The 21656-nt window shown below is 40.3% G+C and overlaps 6 protein-coding genes across 15 annotated transcripts in view; 2 read left to right on the top strand and 4 right to left on the bottom strand.

Annotated features, from left to right (window-relative positions):
• LOC124342674 (putative fatty acyl-CoA reductase CG5065) overlaps window positions 1-2536 on the bottom strand; it is a 30196-nt gene extending 27660 nt beyond the window's left edge. For 2 of the 5 annotated variants that reach the window (XM_046795765.1, XM_046795767.1), the window contains exon 1: window positions 2267-2536. In XM_046795765.1, coding sequence (XP_046651721.1) covers window positions 2267-2294 — 28 coding nt within the window. In that variant the 5' untranslated portion in view covers window positions 2295-2536. Of the gene's footprint in view, window positions 1-410; window positions 665-733; window positions 978-1044; window positions 1178-1247; window positions 1418-1517; window positions 1667-1731; window positions 1981-2043; window positions 2186-2240 lie in introns of all 5 variants that reach the window. The other 3 variants (XM_046795768.1, XM_046795769.1, XM_046795770.1) reach the window with 3 other exon arrangements.
• A 696-nt stretch (window positions 2537-3232) lies between these two features.
• On the bottom strand, window positions 3233-7188 carry LOC124342602 (ABC transporter G family member 20-like). Of its 3 annotated transcripts, none has more exons than XM_046795638.1 (13): window positions 6806-7188; window positions 6450-6715; window positions 5897-6319; window positions 5739-5832; window positions 5267-5596; window positions 4969-5186; window positions 4688-4898; window positions 4440-4617; window positions 4267-4382; window positions 4122-4192; window positions 3968-4056; window positions 3713-3889; window positions 3233-3642 (listed from the first exon to the last, which is right to left on the bottom strand). In XM_046795638.1, the coding sequence occupies exons 2-13, from the start codon at window positions 6629-6631 to the stop codon at window positions 3335-3337; spliced, it is 2397 nt and encodes a 798-aa protein (XP_046651594.1). In that variant the 5' UTR covers window positions 6632-6715; window positions 6806-7188; the 3' UTR covers window positions 3233-3334. The 3 variants fall into 3 exon arrangements, with proteins under 3 accessions (XP_046651594.1, XP_046651595.1, XP_046651593.1); XM_046795639.1 differs by having other exon boundaries at window positions 6450-6709; XM_046795637.1 differs by having other exon boundaries at window positions 6450-6683.
• Window positions 7189-8136: 948 nt separating this feature from the next.
• LOC124342605 (ABC transporter G family member 20-like) lies at window positions 8137-12919 on the bottom strand. Of its 2 annotated transcripts, none has more exons than XM_046795643.1 (11): window positions 12717-12919; window positions 10852-11274; window positions 10693-10786; window positions 10165-10616; window positions 9872-10082; window positions 9611-9788; window positions 9428-9543; window positions 9293-9363; window positions 9115-9203; window positions 8871-9047; window positions 8137-8805 (listed from the first exon to the last, which is right to left on the bottom strand). In XM_046795643.1, the coding sequence occupies exons 1-11, from the start codon at window positions 12902-12904 to the stop codon at window positions 8498-8500; spliced, it is 2307 nt and encodes a 768-aa protein (XP_046651599.1). In that variant the 5' UTR covers window positions 12905-12919; the 3' UTR covers window positions 8137-8497. The 2 variants fall into 2 exon arrangements, with proteins under 2 accessions (XP_046651599.1, XP_046651598.1); XM_046795642.1 differs by lacking the exon at window positions 12717-12919 and adding an exon at window positions 11379-11767.
• A 322-nt stretch (window positions 12920-13241) lies between these two features.
• On the top strand, window positions 13242-16349 carry LOC124342661 (putative fatty acyl-CoA reductase CG5065). 2 transcript variants are annotated; one of them, XM_046795745.1, is made up of 10 exons: window positions 13242-13320; window positions 13779-13885; window positions 13991-14227; window positions 14303-14551; window positions 14623-14768; window positions 14844-15028; window positions 15093-15234; window positions 15302-15548; window positions 15621-15874; window positions 15945-16349. In XM_046795745.1, the coding sequence occupies exons 3-10, from the start codon at window positions 14033-14035 to the stop codon at window positions 16168-16170; spliced, it is 1644 nt and encodes a 547-aa protein (XP_046651701.1). In that variant the 5' UTR covers window positions 13242-13320; window positions 13779-13885; window positions 13991-14032; the 3' UTR covers window positions 16171-16349. The 2 variants fall into 2 exon arrangements, with proteins under 2 accessions (XP_046651701.1, XP_046651700.1); XM_046795744.1 differs by having other exon boundaries at window positions 14623-14769; window positions 14830-15028.
• An 816-nt stretch (window positions 16350-17165) lies between these two features.
• Window positions 17166-19651, top strand: LOC124344405 (galactose mutarotase-like). Its single transcript, XM_046797939.1, has 6 exons — window positions 17166-17272; window positions 17366-17581; window positions 18231-18507; window positions 18571-19102; window positions 19229-19352; window positions 19417-19651. The coding sequence occupies exons 1-5, from the start codon at window positions 17203-17205 to the stop codon at window positions 19304-19306; spliced, it is 1173 nt and encodes a 390-aa protein (XP_046653895.1). The 5' UTR covers window positions 17166-17202; the 3' UTR covers window positions 19307-19352; window positions 19417-19651.
• Window positions 19371-21617, bottom strand: LOC124344406 (calmodulin-lysine N-methyltransferase-like). Of its 2 annotated transcripts, XM_046797941.1 has the most exons (9): window positions 21475-21617; window positions 21300-21403; window positions 21043-21239; window positions 20919-20980; window positions 20430-20667; window positions 20224-20298; window positions 20049-20112; window positions 19763-19891; window positions 19371-19635 (listed from the first exon to the last, which is right to left on the bottom strand). In XM_046797941.1, exons 2-9 carry the CDS (start codon window positions 21378-21380, stop codon window positions 19567-19569), a joined length of 915 nt encoding a protein of 304 aa, XP_046653897.1. In that variant the 5' UTR covers window positions 21381-21403; window positions 21475-21617; the 3' UTR covers window positions 19371-19566. The 2 variants fall into 2 exon arrangements, with proteins under 2 accessions (XP_046653897.1, XP_046653896.1); XM_046797940.1 differs by having other exon boundaries at window positions 21300-21576.
• Between the last annotated feature and the right edge of the window lie 39 nt (window positions 21618-21656).

Raw genomic sequence — 21656 nt, 5'->3', positions numbered from 1 at the left:
ATTTTCTGTTATGTCGGTTTATTTAAACTGTTACTCAGTAATCTGCATGTATAACATTATTTTCATTTTTGCTATCATAACAACATATTGTTAACAAAAAGCATACAATAAGTTATTAACATGCATATCAATATGTTTCTTTTTTCAAAAAACATTAATTAGAGAACATAAATAAATGATACATTTAAAAATCATAATTTAAAAAGAAAAGAACTCTATAAACAGAAAAAAAACCTCGGGACCAATAAGAAAGAAAGACAAAAAAAAGTTGTTTAAAATGAAAATAAGAATCATTGACAAAACGAGCAATAAACCCTGTCGCACCATGTACAATCTGAAATTGATAAAATTTGGGATGAATAAAGTAAATTTCTAAACGAGCGTTATCGCGCAATAAAAATTGTGTGTACCTTTTGAGATTGCTTCTGGCCAATGGGAGAGTGACAGGATCATCTTTAAAAATTAATTTCCTAACACCTAATATGTAATTTTCGAAGTAATTTTGCCAATTGATTTTACGAACATCAAAATAAAAGATTTCCTGGTCTTCGGTGGTCATCTCCTTCGATAAGTGAATTGGATTGTCACTAATAAATCGCCACTGATGAGATGTGAAAAATTCCAAAGGAACAAAAGCTTTATCTGCTTTTGTGTAGAGCCGGACCTAAATTAATTCACGAAAGAAAGCTAATCGATTGTGATATTAATGCAAATTTAGTTACGATTATCTTACCCATTTTGGGCGCTTTCCAGTCGCTAGCATAAACAAGTCCAACAAGTAGGCTGGCAGATAGTGAAACAAAGTCTGGCGGATTTTCAGCGAAAGATCGTTAATTGTTAGATGAACGCTAGGATACCACATCATTTCTTTAGTAGGAAATTTCAACCAAGATTGCATGACCCAATGTTTTAGCATACCCCACGTGAGTGGGTTTTGATGGCCAGTGGTGCAGGTGTAAACGGGGACGCCAGTTGGTCTGAGCAAGTTCAACATTTAGTTTTCGACATATTAATTACAACAATCTAACTTCAACAAATCGTTACCTATGAGATGCTAAGTACCAAGCCACAGCAATCATCAAGTTAATCGGATAATCCACTGGAATAATATCACTGACTTGTTTCTTGTTTATTTTCATGACATGACAGATCCCTTTGCCGACAGCAACAATCGTCCCTTAACAAATTTTAAGTCATCGTTTAGTCATCGTAACATCAGGTAAAGCTTTAAAAAAAAATTATTTTACCTGTTGTTCCGTTCATGTTGTCGACCCAACCGGGAAAAGGTTCACTTTCAGCCGCAGTCACGATGGATGGCCGGACGATCGCCAACGGAACGCTTCCACATTTAGTCTCCAGCAGTTGCTCGGCCAAGCCTTTGGTATAAACATACGTGTTGGGACACCCACCCACTAGTCTAGAAAAATGTTAATATTAGTACTTTATCAAGTCAATGTAAGGGGTTGAAGAATTAATGTTTGACTTAGAAATCGAAATGAATATTTTTCATTAGTTACTCAGGTGTTATGATTTTAAGTGTTTCGTCATCGAGACCATCGAGAAATTCAATTAATTTCACTGGATTCACTTTCGGATTGTAGTAGACCTCTTCCTTAATTTCTTCCCGGTCAAGATTGTTGAAGGCAGTCGACAGGTGCACCAATGCCTGAAAGAGTTATACAGCTATGAATATGTAAACACAATCATAAAGATTAGCAGAAAATTAACAACCTCAAGGTGTTTCATTTTGCGACAAATTTCGAGCAACTCCATCGGCCCTTTCACGTTCATAACCAGAGCCGTTTTGAGTTCCTCGTCAAATCTGACTGTGGCGGCAGAATGGAAGACGACAGAAACATTTTCCGTCAACAGCTGCAAATCGGATGGCGACAAACCAAGTTGAGGCAGTGTGACGTCACCTGTCACGGCCGTGATTTTCTCCATTACGTTTGGCTGCTGTTCTTTAACCTTAGTGAATATCTGAAAAGAAAAATATTTACGAATTCTTTTCTCTTTTTGCGTTTGTCAATTAATGCGGAATACCTGATTTTGGATGAATTCTTGAAGGCGGCAATCGACACTTTGACCCTTTGACGGTCTCATCAACAGGTAGAGACGCTCCACGCCAGGACAAGATCGCAAAATCTTCTCCACCAGAACCTTACCCATGAATCCCGTCGCTCCCGTAATAAAAACCGATCGATTCTTGTAGAATTCAACAATGCTCAAATGACCCATACTTGAATTTCCGTCCATTTTGTCGTACTGTATAAGATTTCCCCCCCTATAAACATCAATGTGTACGAAAAGGATGTGCACACCCACAACCACACTTGATCAGTTTAAGAATGGGACTGCATCGCCAATGATTTTTGTGGGCTGATATAAACTTTCTTGTTTCTTGTTAAGCAATCGTGGGCATGTGGAAACCTATAGACACGAATCACTGCGGGGTCCACTTGGCTTGTGTTCTTATACCTGTTGATGCGAGTTGGCTTCAGTTTCGTTCAAGAAGGTGAAGGTTATAAGGACGTACACGGACACGGATCAATCGTTTCCACGTACACAACACTTCGTACCCAGTACACCCTGGCACCGACATCCATATAGAGATGGATGTTTTTTTATCGGTAGAGATGCCTGCATAAAAACTATTCCGTTATATAATAATTTTCCCAACCACAAAAAAATATTACTACCGTACTTGGGTTTCAGTAGCGAGGTATATCGCAAGATACACGAAACGATCACATAAATAATTAACAGCTGTAAATACAAAAAGGAATAACAGAGATATTCTGCTTAGTTTGTTGTTGGCTATATATTTGACGTCGCCATTATTGGCTATGTTTCCAACCGTGATGGCCGAAGGTGTCAATTTACATTGACTTAAAAAACCAAACCAGTCGTAAGCTGGTGGTAAGAACATGGAAAAAAAAATTATGAGCCACTTCGAATTTAATCACCGTCCTTGAGTCCCGCCAACAGGCCGACAAGAGAGCACCAAACATGCAAAACTTATACAGTTGCATTTGCTTGAAGGTCAGAAACCACTTCCACAGCCGTGTTATTACTAGGCCTACTTCATTTGGCGCTTTACAGTATTAATAATATCAAGCGTCTTATAGTGCAAACTCAGTTCACAAATTTTAAATAATTTTGATTCTGATACCTACATTGGAACTACATATTTTGATATCTTTCGTCATTAATCAAACTCAAATTTTCTAACCTATGTATACCCTATTTAAATTTTTATTTTCCAACAAAAATGTTTCAAGTCATATTTCATAATGTTGATGCACATAAAACGTTAGCCGGATATATTCAACTTTTAACTGGCATTTTTGCGTGTGTGTAAAACAATCAAGCATAAACTTAACAAGGCGAAAATCCAGGCGATGCTGATTAAGATTCCCACATAGACGTCGGTTTGTTCAATACCCCATCCTCGATTAAAAACACTTCTCAAAGATTCAACGGCATACGTCATCGGAGAGCTGTAGGCAATATAGCGAAGGTAAAACGACATTCCTTCGATCGGCCAACCAAACCCGCTGATTACTGTCAATGGAAGAAAACTTCCCTGTGAAAGTATAAGGGCGCCAATTTCATCATCACATACAGTGGCGATCAGCAAACCTGCAAATAAAGTGATTGTCAATTAAGTGAAATAACCGATTGCCAAACGAGCAATAAATTCGTTACGTACCGAAGCTCATTCCGACAAAACTTTGAAGGAAAGTAATGAATACAGCTAGGCCCAAATTCCCCTGGCACGGTATGCTAAAGATTAATAATACAACCAAATAAACCAATGCAGTTTGGCCAATCATTGCGGTAAAATGATTGACTAAATGACTCATCAGAACTTCAGTCATCTGCACTCCTGTAAGAAAAAAAAAATTGAAATTAGGAATTAAAATCAGCAATTCTAGCCGTTCAAATTCGAGGTGTTAGTTGTTACCTGCCACCAAGTTGCGGTCAAGAAGACCTTGTTGTTTTTCATTAATGAAGACGCCGGCCGTTAATGAGACTCCCATGAAGTACACAAGTCTTTAAACAGAGAGCTTAAATTATTAAATAAAGCCACGACACAAAGTACATTGATAAAAACTTACGAAATTATTAAGGCAGGAGCCATGAATTCTGTAAACGGGGTATCATTTTGGCCGTAAATGGGATCAAGAAACTAAAATAAAATAATTATGGTAAATTTCGGGTAAATTGATATTTATGGATGCAAAACAAAAATTTGACCAAGACCTCCAAAGGAATAAAACCAGCCTCTGGTTCATGTCCGCACGACCGCATAAAATCCTTGTAAAAATCTTCAAAGCCCTCCAAAATCCATTTTTCGATGGAAGAGTAAATGATTTGATCTAAACAATAAAAGTTTGTTTAGGCCAAATTAATTAAATTTTTTTAAATCATCGCACTGGACGAATCCATGTTGACTGTAATTCGACTGCGGATAATGTTTTCTAACGTTGCCGAATCTCCAGCCTCTTGTCGAATCTCAAACTCCCCCGTAAAATTATGTCCGAAATGGATCACACCCCAAACTTGGCCATTCCTACCAGCTTCCAGAGCTTCTGACACATTGTCGTATGGGACCTACACAATGAGGAAAAAATTCGTTTATCCATATCCGTTATCTCTAGCTAGACGGGAAAATAAAAATGACCTGAATGATGTTATCCTTGATGTAGCGAAGGTAGCGACAGCTGAGCATGGAATAAGTGCAGTCCGTTGTGTTGCTGGAGCAGATTCGGCCCTGGCTCGGATCCAGTTCGTCGTTGACAATGGCCAACTTGAGGCCAGTCGGGTCATGTCCGAGAGTCAAACTAAATACAGTTGCTTGAAAAGGGGCCAATAAGTAGATGAATAGGACGATCCTTCATTGCAGGAAATAATAATCAAATCGTCAGTAATTAATTATTTGATGAAAAGTGTAAAAACGCTCACCCAATGTTACGAAAAGTCTGCAAATAATTCTTTCGAATGAGCGCGACGAGGCGATGCGGGGACGGCAGGGACACCCGGAAGGGCCGATTTTGACGTTCGCCGGAAGCCGTACTGTTGGAGCTGCCAGTAAATTGGAGTCCGCTGCTCGTTTCGCTTCCGTCTGACCGGTCAGACTTTTCAGTCGTGACACAGATGGCAGGACTGAACAGCGGTGCGCTCTAGATGAGAGATTTCAAATTGAGTTAATTCTAATAAACTAGGAATAAGTAAGAAAAGGAAAAAAATCTGAATTTCTTACGCTGCAAAATTCTATTGGTCTAGAGGATACAGCGTCGCAATTATTGTGAATTTGGGGGTCGATGGCGATTTCTGTTTCAGTTACGTTTGACAGTGCGCTTTCGTCAAAGACCATGTTGTCAACGCCTCCCTGCGACTTTTGTGTCTGTTCTGTTTTGTAGTCAACCTGGTTACAACTTGTGGAGTTGGTAACAATCGAAGTGAGTTTGTTTTCGTGATTCTTCATGCAAAGTTCCAGAAATACATTCTCCAGCGAAGTTTGGTTGTAATCCCTTAGCAGATTCTCCGGCGAGTCTTCCGCGAGCAGCCGACCCGAGCGCATCATTCCAATCTAGAATAAGATTTCATCCGGATTTAATTTAATCTTTCATTGGTCGTACACAGAAAATGACCATCCCGTTTTTTTAAAAGTTTGACTCATCTTCAATTCGATATATATATATTTTTTTTAAATCTTTCGTTTGTTTGGCTACCGTGTTGGCCTGTCGAGCTTCTTCGATATAGTGGGTGGTGACTATCACTGTTCTTCCATGATCAACACTCTGGCGGACAAGATGATTCCAGATGCTGAGATAAATAATTAATTCACAAACTTGTCGCTATTTTAAGGCGGGAAAATTCAAACAGTTACCTGTGTCTAAGCAGAGGATCAACGCCAACCGTCGGCTCGTCCAAGATGAGCAGCTCCGGTTCGTGGAAAAGGGCGACGGCAAAAGAGACGCGTCTTTGTTGGCCACCACTGAGCGTCCCGACGTAACGATGACTCGGAGGAAGGTCTAATAACTTTGACAGAAACTCCAACTGAGAGTCGACAAAATCCGTTTTCAAATTGTAGATGCGGCCGAAATAGTGAAGCGTTTCTTTGATGCTGAAATGACCGAACAAGGCCAGTTCTTGCGGCATGTAGCCGACCCTTGGACCGGGGATTCCGCTTTCCGGTGATCCAGGCTCATGTCCCAGAACGAGAATGTCTCCGCTATTCAATCGGCGACGTCCGACGAGGCAACTCAACAGGGTCGTCTTACCACAGCCGCTGGCTCCAAGTAAACCGTATCTGTCGAAAGAATTATCAAAGAATTAGAATTCATTTTCCTTATTTATATACGAAGACCTGAATTATTAAAATGAAAGTAGCTATATTTGAAGAATAAACATTATTGATACAAATTTTAAATATTTCTTACATGGTTCCATTTTTCACAGTCATGTTGAGTCCTTTGAGTACTGCACAGCGTTTTTTTCCTGCGCCATAGATTTTTGTCGCATTGCTGACGAGGACACCCGAATCACTGGCACTGATGTTGGTTGCATTTCCGAGTTGATGTGATGGAAGGGAAGCCACTGACCCTTCCGCATCATTCGTCATTTTTCTCTGCTGATGCGATTGTTGGACTGTAGATTTGTTCAGCCAAATTAAACTGCGCAGTGGAAACAAAATTGTGGACTGAGACTTGGGCTAACATTTAAACAAATCAATTAACGAAATTTAAAACACCAAAACTAAGTCAATGAAATAGAAAATAAGCTTCGTAGTTCGTACCTATAAGAGACTGTGGTGGAATGAAATTTTGGAAAAATAAAATACGAGTGGATTTTTCACAGAACTGATTCTATCGTGCAAAAGTTCTGTTGTGAGCATAACGCTGTAAGAGCTGTAAGAGAACATCGCACAGTTCTGTGTTTTCTCTCTTTTCATCCTATTGGATTGTGGCCAGTTTTTGAATGCGGAAATTGACATCAGCATTTCGTTGCTATGGCGCGCATCACTCGATCATTTTCAGAAAGGACCAGCCCCATTGACCGAGAGCTTGAAGTCTAGTAAGTTCCCAAAAACGGGACGTATAACGCGGTGTAGTTCAGTTCAGTTTCGTTCAAGGTTCAACAACCGTACACGAACAGAAGAATGCTGAAAAAAAAGTGAAAAAAAAATCCTGTTAGATTTTGCGCATGGCCGTGCAAATTACCCTATGAAGCGGTAAAAAAAAGTCCCGTTGCGACTCTTGCAAAAACACTGACTAAGGTTAGTGCGCCTTCGATGAGAACTGCGGGCAAAAAATAAAAACATCAAAAGAAAAATAACAGCACGCAAGAAGGGGATTCCCGATTTCCCATGACGACATCACGAAGATGGAATTCACGTGCCTGACCGGCTGACCCGCACAAATATGAGTGAAACTGTAAACAAATCCCTAATAAAGAAAAGCCACACTGCAACTGAAAAACAAAATACGGATTTTTTATTGAATGAGGTAGTACATGCCGAACAGCTGACTATTTAATACCCTCATTAAAGTGAGCACTATATACGTTGCGATGCCGGCTCGTATCATGCACGTATACGCCACAATCCATCCGTGCCCGCAAGTTCAAATATTAATTATTTTCAACTGCGGAGAAATTATAGAAATTGTACTCGACGTATAGTCCCTAAACCGGTCCTCGGGGCCAATAGTTCAAGGTGAACAATCTTCAGTCACCTTCCCAGATGTTTGTTTTTGCAAGTTTTGGGCAAGAGTATCTGTCAGATCTGCAAAAAGGAATGGAAATTCCGTAGTCCGCTGTGGCAGAGGAAAACGCTATATTTTAATGAGGTCCGGGAATTCCCGAAACGCATTTGCATTTTCTTCTTGCACGATCGACCGTGCTTGCGTAACATGGCCGATTGACCTAAACCTTGTAAAGCGAACAGCATTCTTGCCATTCTAGCCGTTATTCGTTTACTCTGACCATTTATGGCAATTGGCAACATAACAACATAGTAAGCGTTGTCAAAGTCCAAGCGGTTTTCTTTTCCTACCAAAATTGTATCCAAATGCATTGACTACATAGTTAAAGATTTTCATTAAAAAAAATAAAACAGAATAATGCAAATCAAAGTTATACGCTGTATTTCACAGACTGTCACATGAAACTCTTGAAGACATAAATTAATCGATGCTAGAGAGTATAAAGTGGAAAATACGTGCAGCATTTTTACAAGAAGATAAAGAACATACAACATAGGTACACGAGCAATACATGAGCATACGCTTAACTGACGAATGCAGCGTACACTTCAGATCTATAAAATGAAAACTACAGGCAAAAGTAAAAACCTAGAGTTATATGGCCAAAGAAGTTAAATCGATTTAGGCTACTGACGTTATTTTTAAATTGCAAAATCTGTTATTATAATTTTGTTTTCCCTTAAAGAAGCGGTATACCAGTATATACGTTAAGGCTACGGTCATGTCTAGCCTGTTAATTTGCGAATGCGACCAATCACGAGACCCAAACCAAGAAGTGCGAAAATCCAACCGAAGCTGATCAAGATGCCCCCGTAAACCTCGGGTCGTTCAATGCCCCACCCTCGACTGAAAATGTTTCTCAGCGATTCGATGGCGTACGTTTGCGGCATCAGGAAACAGAAGTAGCGCAGGTAGACTGGCATCCCCTCTGTGGGCCACAGGACTCCGCTTACAAAGAGGTTGAAATAAATGCTACCCAGAGACAATTGGATGGCGCTAGTCAACTCGTCACACAGAGATGCAATCATCCAACCTGCGAAATCAAATATCCCAAATGATTTCAGCAGCTTATTTAATAAATAGCAATTGGCTAATTACCCAAGGACATGCCACATAGCCCTTGAAGGAGAGTGATGAGGACGGCCAGGGCTAAACTGCCGTGGAAGGAAATCTTGAAGACGAGGAGAGCGAATATGTAGACGAAAACCGTCTGACCGATCAGCACAATAAGTTGGTTGACAAAGTGAGCAATCATAAATTCAGACATTTTGACACCTGTATGACAAATAATTTCGTGTTGAATTATAGAGAATTAAATAAAAGAATCCGTCAATTTCCATACCGGCGACTATGCTACGATCAAAGAGCCCCGCCTTTCGTTCGCTGAGAAAAACAGCAGTCGTCAAGGAGACGGCAATGAAATAAATCGCCCTATAAATGTCAAAAGACCAGATTATTTTGTTAGCGCGTTTGAACTTATGGAAGATGAAGGAGTAATGGATTTAAATCTATTAACTCACGAGAGAAGGATTCCGGGTGCAATTAACTCCACGAAAGAGGGTTTACTTTCACCGTAAATCGGATCCAAAAACTGGAAATCGAAACAAAATTGGATTTTTATATTCAACTGAATTTCATACTGGATTGATTTATACCGTGACGGGAATTCCCAGGGCTCTTGGTTCGTAAGAACACGCCGCCAAAATGTCTTTGCTGAAGTCTTCAAACGCCTCAATCAGACTCTGTTTCAGACTCAATGAAATCTGCTGACCTGTCGTGAATCAAACAAATCCAACGTCAGAAATAATAAAATTAACAATAGATAATCATAAACCCACTGGAAGAATCAAGAGTAATGGCAATGCGACTGGCGAGGATCGTTTCCTTGTCCGCAAATTTCCCATCCGCCCGTCGGACCACCAACTCGTCCGTGAAATTCTGAGGAAAATGGACCACGCCCCACACTTTCCCTCGTTTCACAGCGTCCAGAGCTTCCGAGACACTTTGAAATGGCACCTGCAAATCAAAGGAAATTCATTAAGTTAATTCATTCATCCATGGTTTTCTCATTATAGTGTTTAAAGTGGAAATAATTCAACCTGGATGACCGTCGTGTTGTCTATGAAACGAAGATAGCGACAACTAAACATGGAATAAGTGCAGGTCGTCGTGTAGTTGCATATGCGATCCTGACTCAGATCCAGCTCGTCGTTAACGATGGCCAATTTGAGATATGAAGGATCTCCCCCCAATGACAGACACGAGAGGATTACTTGAATAGCTGGGATGAGGAAGATAAAAAACAGCATTCTGTAACGGATAAAATTTTAAAACTTTTAACCGAGATGAATTGAAGAGATGAATGAGAAATATTTAACTTTATGTATCGTACCCGATATTTCGAAACATTTGCAAGCCATTCTTTCGAATGAGTGCACTCAGTCGATTTGCAGACGGCAGGACGGACTTGGTAAAGATTCGATTTGATCGTTTGTTGACTCCCGTTCCATTAAAATTAGGGAAACTCGTTTGACTGATATCAGCCAGGGAGAGGGACAACGGAAGCTCGTGCTTTTTGCGATGCAAAAGATTTAGTTCCATTTGTTGCGGATTTTCCGTTCCAGAAATGTCCAGTTCACTGCTACTAGGATGGAAAGCCACGTTATCAATGCCTCCTGTGCACTGCTGCTGTGTTGGGATCCTGTTGGCAGTTTTGTCTTCGTTACCACAGTCTGCCATACAAAGTTTCAAGAAAACATCCTCCAATGATGACAGGTTGTACTCCCGTAAAAGATTCTCCGGAGAGTCTTCAGCCAGCAAGCGACCGGATCGCATCATTCCAATCTGGAAAATTGGATCAATAATTACGAAACGAGAATTATTACACCAAAGATTAAAAATGAATTCGATCAAATTTTACCGTGTTGGCTTGTCGAGCTTCTTCGATGTAGTGAGTGGTGACTATCACTGTTCTTCCATGGTCGACACTCTGGCGGACAAGATGATTCCAGATGCTGCGATAAACAATTAATTTACAAAATTTGTCGCTATTTTAAAGCGGGAAAATTCAAACAGTTACTTGTGCCGGAGTAGAGGATCAACGCCAACCGTTGGCTCGTCCAAGATGAGCAGCTCCGGTTCGTGGAAAAGGGCGACAGCAAAGGAGACGCGTCTTTGCTGGCCACCACTCAGCGTCCCGACGTAACGATGACTCGGGGGAAGGTCTAACAACTTCGACAGAAAATCCAATTGCGAGTCGACAAAATCCGTTTTCAAATTGTAGATGCGACCGAAATAGTGGAGTGTTTCTTTGATGCTGAAGTGGCCGAACAAGGCCAGTTCTTGCGGCATGTAGCCGACCCTTGGACCGGGGATTCCGCTTTCTGGTGATCCAGGCTCATGTCCCAGGACGAGAATGTCTCCGCTATCCAGTCGGCGACGTCCGACGAGGCAACTCAACAATGTTGTCTTACCACATCCACTAGCTCCGAGTAAACCGTATCTTTCGAAAGAATTATAACAAAAACATTTCCCCATAAATCATGAAATAATAAATCAACCAAACGCACTAGAAATAAAATCATCGAAATAAATCAAATTTCTTACATGGTTCCTTTTTTCACGCTCATGTCGATTCCGTTGAGCACTGCAAATTTGTTCTTTCGAACGCCATAAGTTTTTGTCGCATTACGTACGAGAATTCCCTGAACAGAAGAGTCAGCACTCGAATCACTGTTACTGCAGTCCGTTGCATTTCTCAGCGACGAAACGAATACCACTGACCCTTCGACGTCTTTGGTCATTCTTAACGAATATTGTGTTATGTTATAATGTTTAAAAATCAAATCAGAAAATGTTGTCAGAAGATTTCGTCGACAAACGAAAATAAGAAGAGCTCTTTTGTCTATGACCGATTCCAAGTGAAACTATTTTGTAAATAGTGAGACGTAATATGTTTTGTTGCTCTCTCGCTATGTTATCCCGTTCAAATGGAAACGGGACCCCAATATAGCGATTTCGGCCTTGTCAGCTGAGCTCCTCTTGGTCCAGCCCTCTTGAACTTCGTCCGCCTTCGTTTTCAGTTTATTGGGTTAAAAAGATGCAACAATATACCGTTATTTCTTATTGCGAAAGCGAAATCATCAAGAACCATCTGCCACTCTTCTCGGTATACATACTCATTTATATTAACTTTTTTAAAATTTCCTTTCATAATCATTTTCATTTCAAACTTAACACATTAAAATGCCCTTTTCAAATGTTGAGTCTCTCACTATCTCAGCACTAAAAAGCAATTAGTGATGAGCACTTTTCTCCTTGACAATGTGAAGTGAAAATCGACGAGTCATATACTAGTATCTCTCGCCAAAATACAGAGAGCAATGCCCCTTTGTAACTCACGAAATGCTACGTGAGTGGGAATTGCGTGAATCACGTGTTTCGACGAGGGCACAGGGAACACGCAGAAAAACAACCGCGACTACATACCTTGCGGCAAAATCACCGTAAGTCGCTCTAAAATCTGCTTGCACTCCTGATACACTGCTGTAAGTTTACAGTTGCCCTTATTCAGCATCGCGAATGGCAGTTGCATTACATATTGGTTCCCGAAGGAGACCTGCTGCTGCCAACAGAAAACAAAAATTTATTTTTAGCGCGTGTAAAACTCGATACGTTTATTTTGTGTCAATCAAGAACAGCTGTTTTTTTTTCTCAACTTAATCGCTATACTTTATTCTTAACTCAATAACTAAATTGCAATTGCTTTGTTGTTTTTTTCTGAACTACTGTTGCTGGGTCGAATGAAAGAGTGAATCATCGGGAGTGAAAGGTCGTCTTACCACAGCCACTTGCTCCAAGTAAACCGTATCTATATCAAAAGAATTATAGCCCATCACAAATATTTTCCCATAGATTGACGTCAATGAAACATTTTTTGCTTACATGGTTCCTTTTTTCACGCTCATGTCGATTCCATTGAGTACTAAAAATTGATTCTTTCGAACGCCATAAGTCTTAATCGCATTACGTACGAGAATTCCCTGGAAACAAGAGTCAGCACTGCAGTCCGTTGCATTTCTCAGCTGAGGCGACGAAACGAATGCCACTGATCCTTCGACACTTTTCGTCATTCTTCACGAATAGTGTGTTATAATCTGAAAAATGAAATCATAAAATCTTGTTGAATAAAATGTTAGTTGAAACTAGACAAGATACAGTCTGTATTCAAAAAACGAAAATGCGAAAAGCTCTTATTTGTCGTCTATGACCGATTCATAGTGAAATGTTTTGTGAATAGTGAGTCGTATACGTTTTTTTTTCACTCTCTCGCTAATCTTATTCCGTTACAAATGAAAACGGGACCCCAACATATAGCGACAAAAGGCTCTTCAGAGCTCTCTTAGCCCAGCCCTCTTGAACTTGGACTTCGTTAGCCAATATCTTCTCTTTTGATGGTTAAAAAGTTCAGCAGTACCGCCATTAAAATATGAAAGCAAATCATCAAGAACCATCTATCAATCTCGTTCATCCGCTTATACTCATTTAGGTATATAACTTGATTTTTGTACTACTATTTCAATGTGTTTTTCTCTCATCTTGAGTTTAAAATATTGAGCGCAATTAATTATTGGCTAACTAAGCGCGCAGTTAGCTTTCACGTATATTAGTTTTCACTTTTCACGCGTAACCCTACTTCTACTTTCTTCTTATTCTTGGACCGATTCCCACCAGTATTAAACGATGAATCCTTTTGACTTTCGCTTCTATTAGGCGTTTCTCCTCCCAGGGAAAACCTATACTATGCTCGATATAGCTCCTGCAAGATCATGCAAGATATAATTTTGACCTAGGAGTTACAAGTCCTTCTGCTGCACTTTCACCCGGCTTTCCCCAATAAATTATAACCAAAAGAAAGAAAATCTGAAAATAAAATTTTGGCCTTTTCTTACCGCTAGTCGGCCAAATGCAAACTGCGCACATAACGTTTCTTTTCTCTTCTTTTAGCCTCGGTATATAAGATGACTGCGGACACGGGTATTTCGTCAAAGGTCTCTTCATCACTCTCTCCAGCAGCTTGTCTTGATGCACAGCACTGCTCATCATTAAGCCTAGTAAGTTGATTCTAACTTTTTCCAGGTTATTTCTGCAACTGTTACATATTAAAAGTATGAGGATTATTTAAAAATTTTTAAAATCTAAATTTCTGATTTCGATAGGAAAATAATCATTGTGAAAACAGGAAATAAGTAAACGGCACAATGGAGAAGGTCAGCATCCAAGATTTTTACGTCGGCCGGTCAATTTTCATTACCGGGGCAACTGGTTTTATGGGGAAAGTTTTGGTTGAAAAACTCCTCAGGTCTTGTCCGGGGATAGACCGTGTTTACTTATTGATTAGACCTAAAACTGACAAGGACGTCCGTTTTCGTCTTCAGGAAATGATCAAATGCAAGGTAATAAAGGCCATGCAAGGTAATGGCACATCAGCTTATTAACCTAATGAAAAATGTGTTTTCAATTTTGGATAGTTGTTTGAATGGCAAAGACAAAATCAACCCGACGCCCTTAAAAAATTAGTTCCCATAAGCGGCGATGTTAGTTTGCCAGATCTTGGCATTTCATTTTCCGACATGCAAGAACTTGTCGCGAATGTCTCGGTCGTTTTTCACTCGGCAGCTCGCGTTAAATTTGATGACGATCTGAGAAGCGCCATCAACTCTAACGTCAAAGGACCGAAAAGAGTGGCCACCTTCTGTCGGCAATTAAAGGACCTTAAGGTAAAATTCAGAAAATTGTTTTTTTCTTTTTTCTTTAAGACAAAATTAAATCTGGCCTCAATTAAACTCAGGCATTGGTTCATGTCTCCACCACTTACAACAACTTGGAAAAAGAAGATATAGACGAGGAGATCTACCCCACATCACTTGATCCTCAAAAGCTGCTGGATTTAGTCGACTGCATGGATGACAAGCTCTTAGCCAGCATCACCAAACAGTATAAATTCAACACCAAAAATAATTTTTCTGGCACCTATATTTTCTTGATTGACTCAAATGATACTTCTGGCAGATTGGTCGGAACAAGCCCGAATGTTTACGCTTACACGAAAGCTCTGGGGGAACACCTTCTGCAAGATTTGACGTTTGAAAGCGGTAAACAACGACTTCCTCTAGCGATTGTTCGGCCTTCCATGGTCACTGCTGCTGTACAGGAGCCCTTGCCTGGCTGGATCGATAATTTCAATGGACCTAGCGGTGAGAAAAATATAATTAGAGGAAGTAGCTTAATTAAGTTATCCGTGGTGGAATTTTTGTCCAGGCACTTTGGCTGGAACAAGCAAAGGACTTATTCAAATTGTACGAGTCGATCCTGAACTTATTGCCGATATTATTCCTGTTGACTTTCCAATCAATTTGATGATAGCGGCAGCATGGGATGAAGCAACTTGCTGTGCAAATAAGTACAATTAAAGCATCGGATCTGAATTCTGTTCGTTATTTCGATTATTACCTAACATATTCTATTAGATCGTCCGATCAGATTCGAGTGTACAACTGCTCATCTGGCTCTTTAAACCCCATCATTTGGCGGGATTTCAGAAACTGGGGTTTGGGTGGTGTTCATGAATTTCCGTGTAAAGAAATCATGAGATATCCCAACATTAAACTCCAAACAAATCGGCTCCTTTTCAACATTGAAATTGTCCTATATCACCATGTGCCGGCTCTCTTTTTCGACACAATCGCTCTGTTGTGTGGGAGAAAGCCTTTCGTGGTGAGTTTCTCTCTGTAGTTACGTTATTCAAGCAGCATAGACTAGTAAAATTAAATGTTGTTTTTTATTAAGGCTCGGCTATTCAAGAGAGCCCACAAGATGATGTCTTGTCTAGAATTTTATACGATGCGTGAGTGGAATTTCCCCAGCCAAAATCCTGTCCTGTTAATGGACAAGATGTCAGTTCAAGAAAAAAATACTTTCAATTTTGACGTACGAAAAATCGACTGGGAGACATACATGACTACTTTCGCGGTTGGAGTTCGTGAATATCTTTTCAAAGACGACTTAAGTTCCATACATGCTGCCAGAAAGAATTTGAACAGGTTATATTGAACCTTAAAAAAAGAATTTGTTATTCTGAAACATTAATTTTGAATTATCTGTTTCTAACAGGATGAAATTATTAAGAATGGTGGTTCGTTGTGTCATCTTGGGACTGATGCTATTATTCTTCTACGTCCTCTGGACCAAATTCACTACGGAGACTTCGTCGATAGTTTCGTTTTTATTCCAAAACAGATATAACTCGTCTACCGTTCAGGATATTTTCGAAAATGAAACATTTTGCGGATTAAAATCAACACATATTCTTCCTCTAAAATCAGCTCTAGAATTGTAAGTGGAACAGTGGTTATTCCTAACATACGGGCTAGCCGGCTAGCTTACACAGCAGCATTTAAACGCATATAGCTTCATTTTACTAATTATTTTAAGTCCTTGAACTATGACTACTTATCTTTGTCGTTAAAAAAAATGATTTATCCAGTTGTACAATAATACACGTTGAAATTTAAAATATGTGCTGTCAAACCATCGACAGTTAATCCATAGAGCTAAACTGGTGACAAATAATCGTGCGAGATTGTTGAAGGTGGCGTATTATTAAAACTACTGCCCTCTCCTTGATTCCCGCTCTTCTCCGTCTTCTCCACCCGAGCCAGTAATAAAACAAACGGTGTTTAGCACTCCAACTGAGGCTTGGGGATGTTGTTGGAAGCCGGCGTTTTACGTCATCTTTCTTGTCGGATCAGCCGTCTAATACGTGATGGATAAGATCATTTAGATCAAGATATCTCGGTGTAGATTTTCCTCTGGTGTTCTGGATATTGTGAACGTAGTACCTGATTCCTCTTATAGCTATGCTCTTTATTATGTAGTTTCAACTGTGCAACCCCTATAATTATATATATGTCTTCAACAGATATCATATATGAAAATATGATATCTAAAAATCGTAGTCATGAGTTATAAGACTTGCAAATAAAATGGAGCAATCAGCAATGTTTCATTTTAACTGTACTACACGTCCTTGAATGACTGAAATGTGTTGTTAATGAATTTCCACTGCTGATGTGTCGTAAACAAAACTCAAAGAGAACAATAGCGAAAGTATATTGAATGAGTTCAAACTTGAATGCAATTCTATAATCATTCCTAGAACACCGTTTATATATTATAAATGATGAATTCTTAACCGTCTTCTCCATATTTCGCTCATTGTCCAGTATATTATTGTTATCATGTGCTGCGCGTGCCGAGAAATAATCCGCCAAGAGAGGAAATAATCTAGCAAGCATACCGGAGCAGCATACACCGGCCAGTAGTAGCCTACAAGTAACAACGGAGCATCGCATCCGCAAACGCCAGCAGCATGATCTCCTTTTTTGTGTACTTAGTTTTGAGTTCGATTTACGCTGTCAACAAATTGCCGTCGGACACTGGTAAATCGGCTATAAATTTGAATCATATTTAATCTTATTATGCTGATGTAATCTTGTATTGCCGATTAAATTTTTTTGTTTTTCCATTTATAGATCAAACAAGTACAGTGTCGGTGCATGCCACTCAAGAACAATTTGGCGTCATTCAAACTTCTAAAGGAGACGAATCTGTTATTAAGTATACACTGACCAACTTGCACGGAGTGAAAGTGCAATTGATCACCTACGGCGCTGCGCTGACCAACCTTCTCGTACCCGACAAAGAAGGAAAACTTCAAGATGTGGTGCTTGGCTTTGATGATTTAGACGGTAGGTTATATTATATTGTTCATACATCATGCAGCTCGCATTCATCCAGTAAAAATGTAATTTTAAAATCAAAACTATTTGTTATTGACTGCTATATTTTGGGTGGGTTTTTGGGGTAAACTTTTTGTTTCAATTTGAAACTTCTCTTCTTATGGCAGTCTAAGAATATATGCAATATGCATATGCGTATTGGTGCGTAAGTGTAACAAGTAACATAGGGTCAGAATCGAATATAGTCCTGAGTATATAGAAGTCGATATCCGCGCGGGCTGTGGAAGTTTGAAAGTCACGCCAAAAATAGATCGACATCTAGCCTATAGATTTGACCGGAATAACTTAATAACTACCCATCACGGTCTCTTTATATAATATTGGAATAAAAAAAGGAAAAATTCAGAATGTATAGAGCACGATAGATGAAGCGGCCATCTGTCCATTATTGCGTGACACTCTATAAAAATTTCATTTTTGATTTTTCCCAGTTCCCCGGCCCCCACCCCCACCGGATGATATATGACGTTCGTGGAAAGATTCTTCACTCGCGCTATAATTTTATATATAGGCAACAGCAGTTTGGAAACCCAAGTTGATAATTATATAATAAAGCCCGGCATATTTTTTTCTTTTTTTGAATGTCCCATCATCACAGGGTACAGGGGAGTCAAGGCACGGAATCCTTACTTCGGGAGCACAGTCGGTCGCGTGGCCAATCGAATCGCCAAGGGCCGATTTCGCTTGGACGGAGTCGACTACCAACTGGCCACCAACAACGGAGCCAATCACCTACACGGAGGCCTAGTCGGATTCGATAAAGTCGTTTGGCGAGCCCACGCCCAGCATCGAAACGGAAGTGTCACCTTCACCTACTCCAGCCCGCACATGGAAGAAGGATATCCCGGCCAACTTTCCACTCAAGTGACTTACACGTAATTAAATTAATATTCCGGAAGTATCAAATATAATAATTGTCTGTTTCTATTTTTAAATAGGCTAACGGATTCCAACGAATTAATTATTGATTTTAAAGCGCTAACCGATCTGCCAACACCCGTCAATCTCGCTAACCACGCCTATTTCAATTTGGCCGGGCACGAGGCCGGCAGCCAGCAACTGTACAATCACCGCGTCCAGCTCTACGCCGACCGCTACACGCCCGTCGATGACGAAAAGATTCCAACCGGAGAGCTGGCCAGCGTCAACGGGACGGCCTTCGACTTGAGATCGGAAACTCGACTGGGCGACGTCATCCACTCGATTCCCGGCGGCGGCTACGATCACAATTTCGTGGCCGGCCATAGTGGCAGAAAATCCTATCACACAAATCTGCCGCTAGTGGCCGAGTTCTGGCATCCGCCGTCCGGCCGGCTCATGAAAGTGTTCAGCAATCAGCCGGGATTTCAACTTTACACGGGAAATGTCCTGCCCGCTGACGATTCGTTGTTGGGCAAAAACGGACGCTTCTACCACACGCACGACGGTTTCTGCGTGGAAACTCAAAATTTCCCCGACGCCATCAATCAGGTATACCATACGGCGCGTCTATAACATTTTTAAAAAAATCTCGTCCCGTATAGTCAACTGTGTCAATATTGGTTATAACGGATTCTATTTTTATAATTGCTGGTGCCATGGTGCGTGCTGTTGCAGCCCAATTTCCCAGATTCCGTCCTTCGACCGGGAACGGTTTATCATCGCACCACCGTTTTTAAATTTAGCATCAAATGAGTTCACAAAGTTCAAACGAAAAAATAACAGAGCAGCCGTATCACAAGTATAACGTTGTTCGTTATAAAATTGTTTTAAAATTTATTCAACGTTTTTTTTGTTTTTTTTAGTTTGAACACACGAAACGGAAGTATAAATCCACACTTTCTATGAAAAACAATTGGACGATCAAATCACACACGCATCAACAGGAACTAATCCAATTAATAGTAAAACAAAAACTAATGATTCAAAATTTGTTTAGTATACGTCAGAAAAGATCAGCGTTTCCTCAACTGGACCAATAGCGGGTAGTTGTGATCGGAATTGTAATCTGAACTAAGCAACTTCTGTAGAAAAATAAAAATAAATAAATATAACCCTCCTTATTTTTTTCAAAAAATGTCGGTATGTGTACACAAAATAAAAAGGAATAAGCTGCTGCGCTCTGGAAATATTTTGGGTGACTGTAATAACCTTTTGATGTGAGAGGGTGACATCGCCGTCAAATTCTTCGTCGAGGTAGATATCAAACTTGCCTTGGCAGAGCTCCAGGAACGCGTCTAGTGTGCGGCCTCGTCTCGGTGCCATGATTAAAATTAGTCCCTGAAGAGGAGAGAAGAGAGAAAACAAACACGATTTTACTAGGGTACACATATCATTCAAGCCTATATAAGATTTGAGAGAAAGGACGGAAACAGAACTGAGCATAGGCTCTCTTTAAAAAACAAAATAACAAGCTACCGTAGTCTATATAACTCACATTGTTCGTTGTTATTCGTTGCATAGTGTCCACTAAAGCTTCCCGGCCGTCGTCGAAAAACAAACTGGGAAAACAAAAACGTGTGCAATTGGAATAGACAAATATTAAAGCTGTCGTATACTATAGAGTATAATTGAGCGCGTTTATATAGATATGGTATAATAATTTAGCCTACCAGTCGGCACAGAGTATGACGTCCCACATGGATTCCATTTCTCTAAAGGACGATTCGTTTTTCCAGTCTAACACTCTAAATACATTGTAAGTCATTTCAAATGTCCGTTGGTTATCATAGACACAGCCACAGACGACTATACATGTAAGCATTTGCTCTACACCATTGAATATAGCTACTAATATACGTATAAGAATGAAACATACTGGGCGGTTATTGGGCAGGTGCTGCTGAGATTATTGTGCTCAATAATGCGCTTAACGTTTTCTACGGAAGCTGGATTGCCGTCAGTGCAAGCGACTAGAATGGCGTCAGAGGTTTTGGCAACGGCAAAGGAAGCCAGGCACGTCATCCCGCCACCTAGCTCTAGGACGGCTTTCTCTTTGAACACATAGTTATTCTTCAGACAGTAATAGGCCAGCACTTCCTCCGAAGGCCAAACACCTAATTTTTTTTTTTCGCGACGGGTCACACAGAAGATATACACGTGAGGTTATTATTTATTATAGGACGGCTATTAAACATTTTGTTTTAAATCTTGTGCAATTTTTTTTTTAAATTCTTATTCAATCATGGGGGGTCACTGCTCTAATGATACTAATAATGTGTGGTGGTGTAATTCTTTAAATGGAAACGGCCAGTGCTGCCAATCAAACGCGGGGGGTTTTCAATCAAAAATTGGTGTGGTTACTTACAGACATTTCCAGTGTTATTGAACCCTGTTAATTCGTCGATGGAAAACTGATTGATGAGAAACCTAAATTACAGATTTTAAATTCGAATTCTAATTTGGCCGATTAATTTTTTGTTAAAACTGACCTGACATTGAGAGAAAAGTGCGGGTGGTTAAAGGAGCGGCACTGCAACCACTGGCCGCAATTGTCTTGCCAAAAGACTTTCGACTCGGATTCGGCCCACTCGAACAGGCCGTACAATTCCCTTGAGGTAGTCGTCGTCGGGACAACCAGGTGATGCGAACTGCTTTCATCATTTTCCTTTTCCGTCTTGTGCAGAACCTGATACCCAAAATAAAAATGAAGAAACTAATTAAATAGGTGGTGGTGTCCGGTTAAAACCTTGGCCAGCAATTTCCATCGGGTTCTAGCAATCACTTTTGCGCTCTCGGCACAGAGCGATGGCTCCTCTCCATGTTCCATCGAAGCCACGAATGTGAAGACATCTATGAGTTTGACTACATTAGTCGATGCCAAAAGAAGAAACAAACAAAAAAACAAAAAAAGAAAAAACAACAAAAATGTGTGTGATGTTGTGTGTGCACAGTTATCCGGCGCCCGACCTTCTTCCCCTTCGGAGCAGACAACACTGAATGCGGGACGGCCGGGATTTTTGGGATGTTTTTGCTCCCGCGACGTGACACACACACACGAGAGAGAGACGTTGCCGAACGGGCCCTAAAGGAAAATAGAAGAGAC

Source organism: Daphnia pulicaria, chromosome 6, assembly GCF_021234035.1.
Source record: "Daphnia pulicaria isolate SC F1-1A chromosome 6, SC_F0-13Bv2, whole genome shotgun sequence".
NCBI lineage: Eukaryota > Metazoa > Arthropoda > Branchiopoda > Diplostraca > Daphniidae > Daphnia > Daphnia pulicaria.
Note: the sequence above shows the minus strand (reverse complement) of the source record. Positions and strands in the feature narration are given on the sequence as shown.